Source organism: Vitis vinifera, chromosome 6 (genome assembly GCF_030704535.1).
Source record: "Vitis vinifera cultivar Pinot Noir 40024 chromosome 6, ASM3070453v1".
Lineage (NCBI taxonomy): Eukaryota > Viridiplantae > Streptophyta > Magnoliopsida > Vitales > Vitaceae > Vitis > Vitis vinifera.
Genome location: NC_081810.1, coordinates 14,617,975 through 14,629,714, shown reverse-complemented (window position 1 = coordinate 14,629,714; position 11,740 = coordinate 14,617,975). Strand labels below are relative to the sequence as shown.

The following is an 11,740-nucleotide window of genomic DNA, read 5'->3' as shown; positions in this document are numbered from 1 at the left end:
GAACAAGGTATTGCATGTCACACTTCCTCGTACAGTTTCTAATGTTCACATCGTAACCTATAAAAAAATGTTCACATTCTAGCGTCTACAAAAGGGCAAAGCATTTCCATATTGACTTCTAGCAACACCATGTAGGCGTCAAATGTCCTAACCACATCAACCAACTAAATCTTCCCCTCCCCCCCCTCCCCCCCTGACACCTAGTTTGTTCTATAAGTAGACTAATTCAGCATTCTGTTGGATAGAAGAGAAACTCTCCCTCTTACACATTGATCATAACATAATCATGTGCAATGTCATTACTCAATTTCTTTCCCTCCTACTATCTGGGTTTTCGTCCCAAGGAACAATTAAACTCAGCTCATGTGATGCCAATCAAAACATGGATTGCCTAGAAGTTGAGAAGGAAGCACTTCTCAAGTTCAAACAAGGCCTCACAGATCCTTCAGGTCGGTTGTCATCTTGGGTCGGAGAAGATTGTTGTAAAAGGAGAGGAGTTAGCTGCTATAACAGGACTGGATGTGTCATCAAGCTCAAACTTGGCAACCCATTCCCAAACAGTTTGGAGGGCGATGGAACAGTTAGCGAGTTGGGCGGTGAGATCAATCCTTCTTTGCTCAATTTGAAATATCTGAATTATCTTGACCTCAGCATGAATAATTTTGAAGGAATGGAAATTCCAAAATTCATTAGATCACTTGGGAAGTTGAGATATCTCAATCTCTCTGGAGCGTCCTTTGATGGTATAATCCCTAAAAATATTGCAAACCTCTCAAACTTGCGCTACCTTGATCTCAACACATACTTTATCGAAACAAACAAGAATAGCCTGGAATGGCTATCAGGCCTTTCTTCTTTGAAGTACCTTAACTTGGGAGGTATTGATCTCAGCAAGGCTGCAGCCTACTGGCTCCAGACTGTTAATACTTTACATTCTCTTTTGGAGTTGCACATGCCCAACTGTTAACTTTCCAACCTTCCTCTTTCTCTTCCATTTCTCAATTTTACCTCTCTTCCGTTCTTGATCTCTCAAACAATGGGTTTGACTCCACCATTCCTCACTGGTTATTTAATCTCAGTAGCCTTGTGTACCTTGATCTCAACTCCAACAACCTCCAAGGTGGACTCCCAGATGCATTCCAAAACTTCACTTCTCTCTAGCTACTTTATTTGTCCAAGAAATCGAACATTGAAGGAGAGTTTCTGAGAACACTAGGAAATTTGTGCTATTTGCAGACATTGATTCTTTCTGTTAACAAACTTTCTGGTGAGATAACTGAGTTCCTCGATGGCTTATCTGCATGCTCTTACAGTACCTTAGAGAATCTGGATTTGGGATTCAATAAACTGACTGGAAACCTGCCAGATTCATTGGGGCATCTTAAGAATTTAAGATATCTTCAATTATGGTCTAATGCATTTCACAGTCCAATTCCAGAATCAATTGGGAGCTTATCCTCTTTGCAGGAATTATACCTCTCGCAGAATCAAATGGGTCATCCCAAATAGCCTTGGGCAACTCTCATCACTGGTGGTGCAAGAGCTCAATGAGAACTCATGGGAAGGTGTCATAACAGAAGCTCAGTTTGCCAACCTCTCAAGCTTAAAGCAGTTGTCTGTTACTAAAAGTACTCCAAATGTTTCTTTGGTTTTATTATTGTTTTCTTCCCCTCTGCCCCTTTTCCCACTCTCCACGTGTGCTCCCCCACTCCTCCCAACACTTGCATGTGTGGGACTAGGCCTCAATGATAATGGTGGTGATCAACCCTTATGTAAAATTGAATTAACATTAACATCATAAACTAAAACATAACAATCTGCTCCTCTATAAAATGCAACACCGAGACTCTGAAATCTTTCTTGCCTTGCTATGTCCAATGTCTACCCGGGGAAACATACCGTCATTTAACCGAAGCATATTCATTTACAATACTCTAAATAAAAGTATGCATCACATAAAAAATAGCATTGAAACATAAACCCACGTGAAGAGCCGGTCATCAATTTGGAGCTCCTTAGTGACAAAATTGGCACCAATTGTAGCTTTGTATTGTTGACTGAACTTCTTATGTACATATCTAGATAAGCAATTAAGAGCCACTTATGCTGATCTTTTAGTAAAGTGATGGCCTGGCCCAACTAGCCTTCTCCACCAAGACCGAGTAGCCAGATGTAGGCATCATTAAAAAACACCACTATGAAAACACTCAGAACAAATTTTCCTTCCACATATCATATTTCTGCCTCCACTAATTAATTCTTGGATATGATTCTAAATCACCCAAGATCCATAATTTAGTGTACTTACAATTTAACATAATAGAAATTCATAATAATAAAAAATATAAAAATTTCTATTTCTATTAACAAAATATAAAAACTTTCCAAAACTCAATTACTTAAATATAAAAACAAAATCAAATAAAATATTTAGCTAATTGGAATTTAGAAACTAAATAAGCTATAAATAAACTAAATATAAAAACTAAATAAAATCATGTTCTCTGAATTAAAAACTGAAAAGGAAAATTAAAAGTAAAACGATGTTTTCTGAATTTAAAACTAGAAAAAATGAATCAATGACACCATTTGTTTTTGCCTTCTTTTTCCCCTCTACACGTGTTGGATACAAAGCATATGAGTTAGTTAACTTTGTCTTAAGGCACAAGAACAACAATGAATTCCATTAACTCTAATGGATGACTTTTGGACCCATTCCTTAGGGTTTGATTGGAACCCACCCAATCAAACAATTTACTCTAGTACTAACAGGTTTCTGTCACTAACAGTAATAGGTTTCCTCAAATAAGACCCATAAATTAATGCATCTGCACAAGAAGGTGTCTTGGATATTGTCTTCCCGGATTGGTCATACTCTCAACGAAATTCTATCTCATTCCCACTTAAATAAAAACAGAAAAATCATTCCTTTTTTTTTTTCCTCTCTCGTTTTTGAGAAGAGATGAAGATTATGTGATAGTATATCTCAAAAAAATTTTGTACCTGTCATTCTCACACAAATACATATTAAAAATCATTCATTTTTTTCCTGTTTTTCACTTTTTTTTTTAAGGACTTGATCATGTGTTTGGTTTAGATTAAAAAATCAATTAATCTACAATTTTTTCTTCTATGCTAGAAGATTAAACCTAAGTTTTTCTTCCCTACAACTCAAGAAAACACAATTCACAAAAACCATAATACAAAGATGTTGAAACAATTAATATAATGACATTAATAAAAGAAAAAAAATTATAGATCTAAGAGATTTTGGGTTACCTGGGAGTTCACAAAGTGAAGAATGTCGGTTTTTGTGAGCGTGTTGACTATGGGTGAAAGAAAAGGTAGAAGAAGATCATGATTTTATATAGGGTTTATATATTGAGATTTTTTGGATTGTGGGTGACATATGGAAACAATGGGCTTTTTATATATTATCCCTCATTATTAATTCTAAAAGTGGGCTCATTAAGTTATAATACTTAAAAAAATTTATTTTATATGATGTCACTTCCCGAAAAATGACACTATAGATATAAAACTAATATCATCTAACTACCTCAATTGAAGATTTTTTATATGATGTGTCACCTTTATTAATTATAATCCCTATGGTGTCATTATTTTAAAAGTGACACCATAAATAGTGACACCATAAATTATTTTTGTAGTAGTGATTTCAAAATTCTTCCTCTCCCGTTGGTAGATTTCCCTATAAAGGCATCAAATTATTAAATCAGATAAATGAATAAAGATTTTAAAGAATGATAAGATAATAATAATAAATAAATGAGTAAATAACAATATAATAAATAAATAAATAGGCAATAGTAAATAACAAAGTAAATAAAAAATAGGTGATTGATAGTAATAAGAATAAAAAATAAAAATAAATAAAGAAATGGATAAAAAAAAAATGAGCCACACAAGCCCTGCAACCATGTAAGTCATACAAGTCATGCCTAGAATGTCTAATGGGGCAAGTGTGCCTAAGTGACCTATATGGGCCTAAGGTGGTGCCTAATAGGCCAAGTGTACCTAAATGGACCTAAGGTTAGTTTAGGTGGGCCTAAGTGACCTAACTAAGTCTAACTTAAAGTGCACCTAAGTGAAGCTAAATCTAAACTCGAATGACAGCCAAGGTCACAATGAGGAGTTGAATAAACCCCTTAACCAAAGTCTCTAAGGTGGCTTAGAAAAGATAAGTTACGTGAATGGTAATGGGCCACCAGGGAATTGCTATAAAGTACCAAATGAACACCTAATAGGACATGTGCTAGAAGGATAAAATGAAGGGTTTACAAATATGCCCCTCTTCAGTAGAGATCACGAGTGTAGAGAATGTGAGTAGAAATATGAATAATGAGTGGAATGAAGTGAACTATACTAAAGAATTAAAAAAAGAAAACTAGAGATTTTGTCCTAGCACATGACGAGGGTAAGCTCGAAACATGGGGTCCCAACGACAAAAATGGAACAACTCTATACAGGAGGAATGACAATGAAGGGAGAAAGGTATGTGATGAGTAGCACAAAGATGGAAGGAATGACAAGAATGACTCAAGGTCATGGATGAGATGAATGACTCTGGGTCAGGAATTTTGGGCTCTAGGTGCTATGAACGACTCTAGGTCGAAAACTCAGGGCTTTAAATGTTATGGATGACTCAGAGTTATAAATAAGAAGAACAACTCAGGGTTGTGAGCTCAGGGCTCTAAATGCTATGGATGACTCTAGGTCATAAATAAGAATAACTACTCAAGGTTGTGAGCTTAGGGCACTAAATGCTATAGATGACTCTAGGTCATAAATAAGAAAAATGACTCAACGTCGTGAGCTTAGGGCTTTAAATGCTATGGGTGACTCTGGGTCATAAATAAGAATAACGACTTAGGGTTGTGAGCTCAGGGCTTTAAATGCTATGGATGACTTTGGGTCATAAATAAGAATAACGACTTAGGGTCATGAGCTCAAGGCTTTAAATGGATAGCTGATCAGGATGCTTTTCGGCTCATGGTGCCAGGTCGAGGCCACTCGTAGGTGGCTAGAATGATGAAAACAAAACATCTCAAAGATGTGAAGGATACGAACGACTCCAAGTTGTGATCTCAGGGCTTGGGATGCCATGAATGACTCTGGGTCATGGATGAAATGAGTAATTTCAGGTCACGATGAATAGATTAGGGCCATGGATGGAATGAATGACTTTGGGTCATGATGCAGTGAGTAACTCAGGGTTACGATGAATAGCTTAGGGCTATGTGAATAGCTCAGGGCTATGAGCTCCAAGCTCTATGATTGATCAGTTAGAAGGAAAGTGCGATACGTAAACTCTAGGTCAAACCACTCATGGATGACCAAATGATGAAGGCTCAACTCAGGGATGGAAATGCTCTGGGTCTTTAAGGAAATCATAGCTCAGGGCTACCAGGCTCAAGGCCTAGAAGGAACGGATAGCTCAAGGCTATAACACTTAGGGCTTAAGGGATGAAGGATAGCTCAGGGCTACGAGGCTTAGGGCATAAGAGAAGAAGGATAGCTCAAGGCTACGAGACTTAGGGCCTAAAAGGAATAAATAAAGAAGACCAAGTGGATAAGAAGTAAAATGGCTTAAATCTGTACAGTCAAAATGCCAAAGCTTGAACTACTAAGCTTAAAAAGGGGAATATGCCCTAGTATCCAGGGTGATCGTACTGCTAAAACAACCAGTAAATCAATCATTCGTTGAAATCAATGGGTTAGAAATCGATGCATCATGACAAACCTTTAAAAAATCTGAATTGAAAGAACTCTATGTGTCCCAAAAGCTGCTCTATCGATGAATCTCAAAAGGTAAATTGATTGCTACTCAAAAAGTGCTATTTTATAGCTTGTAATTAACTCTTTTAAACACTTTTGAGTAGTAGTTATTACTTTTTAACTCAATTGGTATGTTAAGGACCCTTGCAATCGTTTCTAATCAAATTGTGTTAAGTCTTGGTGTTTTTGATAGTTTTTTTTTTATCACCAAAGCAATTGAAGAATGAGGGAGATCTTTGTATAGTTCATGGCAAACCAAGTTGAAACTCAAATTCATGAAGAAACTAAGCTTTGGAGCTTCATAACCCTTTTCCAAAGTCAAACAGGGATGCAAGGAAGAAAAACACAGAAGAAATCAACCATCTAGCAATTTTGCAAGTTGTGGAATCCAACTTGGGAAATTTTCGCAACTTGCGAAATGGGAAGAGGAAAGGAATCGTTGTAGGACAGAGAGCTAATAAGTTGTAGGACAACTTTGCAACTTGCCAAATGGATAATTTCAACTTGCGAAATTTTCGCAAGTTGCATTTGAACTTGCGAAATCCACCTGTAATTTGAGATATTTGCGCACCGACTCCGTTTGATATTTATCTTCAGATATTTGTGTGTAAATCCCTATTTTCTCCTTGTACTTGCTCTGCCTTACCTTCTCATTTTGTTTTCTCGTTATTTTTATTTCTAGAAAATCAAACTCTGAGGATGTTTTCCCAGAGGATGAGTGGCTAGACTTTTTTTGTTTCTTGGAGTGAAGGAAGCTAAGTAAGGTTCCTAATACAAAAATTGGAAGTTTCGTTGTTTCAGTTTTTAATGAAAAGAAAGTGTGACTTGTTAATGGTTTTTATCTTTTTAGTTAACTTAAAATCCCTTAAAATCACCTGGGCCAACACTTGGTAAGGCAAGTGGTCTCCGTCCATTGAGATACACTAGTTTATCTTTTGCGAGCCTCTGGGAGGTGGTTTAAAGGTAGGATTATTTAGAATAGCCAATACTTGGTAATCTTTTGGACTCCCAAGAGACATCCATTAGTTATCTCTTGCGAGCTTTTGACGGGTAATCCAAGGTTAAGGATCACCTTGAATGGCCAATACTAGGTGAGAGGTATGAGCCATTGCAAGATGATTTAGTGATAGGGATTTAGTGTTTGAACCCATTAAGGGGAAGTATTTGTACCACACCGGTTCGGGAAATAACTATATGTTAAATCCCCAATGCGAGGAAAATATCCAAGTGACCGGAATCTCCCTTTTTATATGATGAACCTGAGCCTAGTAATCTAAAACTCCAAGAAGCATTTTTCTTTGTAAGTAATTTCTGTTACTTTATTTTTGGTTTCACTTAAAACCAACCTTTTCAAACATATTTATGTTTTCTTTTAAAGCTAATCTTGAAAAGAAAAAGCACCAATTCAGTTTTTGAACTAATATTAGTTGTAATTTGAAAACCCATCCCTGTGGACGATCCTAGAGCCACTATGCTATGCTAGCTAATGCTACCCTAGTATATGGTGAAATAGATTTATAAATTTTGTTGATTACTCTCGTTTGAGGACTGAAATCAGAGTACACCAGTTGATTGAACACCAATCAACAGGGCATACACCAGCTAGGCATGAATCAAATGGCGCCATTGTCGGGAATGGCGCCAACTTTATAGTGATATAACCTTTTCCAAAACACTTGTGATCTTCATCATAAGTATGATGACTTTTCTTTTCTTTTACTAACTCTTTTCAATTATTTCTTTTACTTGTTCATATTTTAGCCTATCTTTTAATTTAGTTTTTAGTTTTCTTAGTTTTTTTTGTAGTATTGTTTTATTTTGTTTTCTTTTGTTTCTTTGTTTTTTGTTACAGTTGTTACTAGTTGTGTATGCCATATTGGATACGAGATAGTGGAGGAAGACTTGTGAAAATTGAAACACCTCACGAAACAGAGTTGGAATTGTGCTTGAACATCATGGAAACTACACCTGAAGATCAGCATAGTCATCATGGTCAGCAAGACAATCCCAATGCATTTAGATCAATGAGGGACTGCATGCATCCACCTTGTATGAGTGCACCATCATGCATAGTGCCTCCTATAGAGCAACTAGTAATCATACCACATATTGTGCCACTTCTACCTACTTTCCAAGGGATGGAAAGTGAGAATCCCTATGCGCATATCAAAGAATTTGAAGATGTTTGTAATACATTCTAAGAGGGAGGAGCTTCAATCGACTTGATGAGGCTAAAGCTATTTCCTTTCACCTTGAAGGATAAAGCCAAGATTTGGCTTAATTCTTTAAGGCCAAGGAGTATCCGAACATGGACTGATTTTCAAGCTGAATTTCTTAAGAAATTTTTCCTTACTCATAGGACCAATGGCTTGAAAAGACAAATTTCAAACTTCTCAACTAAATAGAATGAGAAATTCTATGAGTGTTGGGAAAGATACATGGAAGCTATCAATGCTTGTCCTCACCATGGCTTTGATACATGGGTATTGGTGAGCTACTTTTATGATGGTATGTCTTCCTCAATGAAGCAACTCCTAGAGACTATGTGTGGAGGAGATTTCATGAGTAAGAATTCGGAGGAAGCCATGGATTTCTTGAATTATGTTGCTGAAGTTTCAAGAGGATGGGATGAACCGAATAAGGGAGAAGTGGGAAAAAGGAAGTCTCAACCAAATGCTCTTAATGCTAAGGCTGGGATGTATACCTTGAACGAAGATATTGACATGAAAGCAAAAGTTGCAGCTATGACAAGAAGATTGGAGGAGCTAGAATTGAAAAAGATACATGAAGTGCAAGCCGTTTCTGAAACACCAGTGCAAGTCATGCCTTGTTCCATTTGTCAATCTTATGAGCACTTAGTGGAGGAGTGTCCTACAATTCTAGTTGTTAAAGAAATGTTTTGAGATCAAGCAAATGTTATTGGACAATTCAAGCCCAATAACAATGCTTCATATGGAAATAACTATAATTCAAATTGGAGGAACCATCCAAATTTCTCCTGGAAACCAAGAGCACTTCAGTACACGCAACTAGGCCAAACATCTCAACAAACTTCAAATCTTGAGCAAGCAATAGTGAATTTAAGCAAGGTCGTGGGAGATTTTGTTGGATACCAGAAATCCATCAATGCTCAACTCAGTCAAAGAATTGACAGTGTAGAGAATACATTGAATAAAAAGATGGATGAAATGCAAAATGATTTATCTCAGAAGATAGATGATCTCCAATACTCAATCTCAAGGCTCACTAACCTTAACACAGTGCAAGAGAAGGGAAGGTTTCCTTCTTAACCTCACCAAAACCCCAAGGGTATCCATGAAGTGGAAGCTCATAAGGGAGAATCTTCACTGGTGAGGGACGTCAAAGCCATGATCACTCTGAGGAGTGGTAAAGAGGTTGAGCTGCCAACACCCAAGCCACATGATGAAACATAGAGTGAAAAAGAGACAGAGAAGAAGGAGGAAATCAAATGAAAGAAGAAAGGGAGCAGTGTAAGGAAAGAGGACCATGATTTAACAGTGAATGAAGATCCGGAGAAGATAGTTATCAAGGGAGATGTGATGAATAAGCACATGCCTCCACCTTTTCCTCAAGCTTTGCATGGGAAAAAGGGAATTAACAATGCATCATAAATTCTTGAAGTGTTGAGGCAAGTGAAGGTCAACATTCCCATTGCTAGACATGATTAAACAAGTGCCGACTTATGCAAAATTCCTGAAGGACTTGTGCACTATCAAAAGAGGGTTGAATGTGAATAAGAAAGCCTTCTTGACTGAGCAAGTAAGTGCCATCATATAGTGCAAGTCTCTAGTGAAATACAAAGATCTAGGCTGCCCTACTATCTCTGTGATGATTGGAGGGACTTTAGTGGAGAAAGCTTTGTTGGACTTGGGAGCAAGTGTGAATTTGCTACCATACTCTGTCTACAAGCAATTGGGACTTAGTGAATTGAAACCAACATCAATCACTCTATCTCTAGCAGATAGATTAGTGAAGATTCCAAGAGGGATGATTGAAGATGTCTTAGTTCAAGTTGACAATTTCTACTATCTAGTGGATTTTGTTGTTCTTGATACAGACCCAATTGTCAAAGAAACTAATGATGTTCCTATCATACTTGGAAGACCATTCCTAGCTACATCAAATGCAATCATCAATTGTAGGAATGGACTCATGCAACTCACGTTTAGCAACATGACATTGGAGCTCAATATCTTCTATATGTGCAAGAAGCCAATCAATCTGGAAGAAGAAGAAGGTCCAGAAGAGGTGTGCATCATTAACACTTTAGTGGAGGAGCATTGTAATCAGAAAATACAAGAGAAGTTGAATGAAAGTCTTGGGGATCTTGATGAAGGGATGCCTGAACCCTCAGATTTGCTTGCTACTCTACCAGGTTGGAGGAGAATAGAAGAAATTCTACCTTTGTTTAATGAGAAGGAGGCACAAGAAGCAGTTAAAGAGGAATCCCCAAAGCTTATTCTGAAGCCACTACCCACGGAGTTGAAGTATGCATACCTAGAAGAGAATAAGAAGTGCCCTGTTGTTATATCTTCATCTCTTACCACTCCTTAGGAGGAGTGTTTACTTGAAGTTCTCAGGAGATGTAAGAAAGCAATAGGATGACAAATATCTGACTTAAAAGGAATCAACCCTTTAGTTTGTACACATCATATATACATGGAATAAGAAGCTAAGCCAATTCGTCAACCTCAAAGAAGATTGAATCCTCATATGCAAGAGGTGGTGTGAGTTGAGGTTCTTAAGCTACTTCATGCCGGTATTATCTACCCCATATCAGATAGCCCATGGGTGAGTCCTACTCAAGTAGTGCCAAAGAAATCAGGGATCACAGTGGTACAAAATGATAAGGGAGAAGAAGTTGCTACACGCCTCACTTCAGGTTGGAGGGTGTGTATTGATTATAGAAAATTGAATGCTGTGACAAGGAATGATCATTTTCCATTTCCATTTATTGATCAAGTGTTGGAGAGAGTCTCAGGACATCATTTCTATTGTTTCTTGGACGGCTAATCTGGGTATTTTCAAATAGAAATTGACGTTGAAGACCAGGAGAAGACCACTTTCACATGTCCATTTGGAACATATGCCTACAGAAGAATGCCTTTTGGTTTATGCAATGCACCTACAACATTCCAACGATGTATGTTAAGCATTTTCAGTGATATGGTGGAGCGTATTATAGAAGTTTTTATGGATGATATCACCATATATGGAAGCACATTTAAGGAATGCTTAGTCAACTTGGAAGTTGTTCTGAACCGATGCATTGAAAAGGACTTAGCGCTTAACTGGGAGAAATGCCATTTTATGGTACATCAAGGAATTGTCCTTGGCCACATAATCTCCAAGAAAGACATTGAAGTTGATAAAGCAAAGATGGACCTTATTGTCAAATTGCCATCCCCAACAACTGTAAAAGGAGTAAGACAATTCCTTGACCATGCTGCGTTCTACAAGAGGTTTATTAAAGATTTCTCTAAACTTTCAAAGCCTCTTTGTGAACTATTGGGTAAGGATGTTAAATTTGTATGGGATGAGAGATGTCAAAAGAGTTTTGAGCAACTGAAGCAGTTCTTGACTATCGCTCCAACAGTGAGGGCTCCTAACTGGCAACTACTTTTTGAAGTGATGTGTGATGCCAGTGACTTTGCTATAGGAGCCGTTCTGGGTCAAATAGAGAATGGAAAGCCCTATGTGATCTACTATGCAAGAAAAACATTGAACGAAGTGCAAAGAAACTACACAATCATAGAGAAAGAATTGTTGGCTATAGTTTTTTCCTTGGACAAATTTCGTGTTTATCTGGTAGGGTCTTTCATTATGGTTTTCACTGATCACTCAACTTTGAAGTACTTATTGACAAAGCAAGATGCAAAAACAAGGCTGATTAGATGGATTCTCTTACTACAAGAGTTCA

The 11,740-nt window shown here is 37.3% G+C and overlaps 1 protein-coding gene across 1 annotated transcript; it reads left to right on the top strand.

Annotated features, from left to right (window-relative positions):
• The first annotated feature begins 382 nt into the window (after positions 1-382).
• On the top strand, positions 383-967 carry LOC109122743 (receptor-like protein EIX2). The gene has a single exon (XM_019220443.1). It carries the CDS (start codon positions 383-385, stop codon positions 965-967), a length of 585 nt encoding a protein of 194 aa, XP_019075988.1.
• The last annotated feature ends 10,773 nt before the right edge of the window (positions 968-11,740 follow it).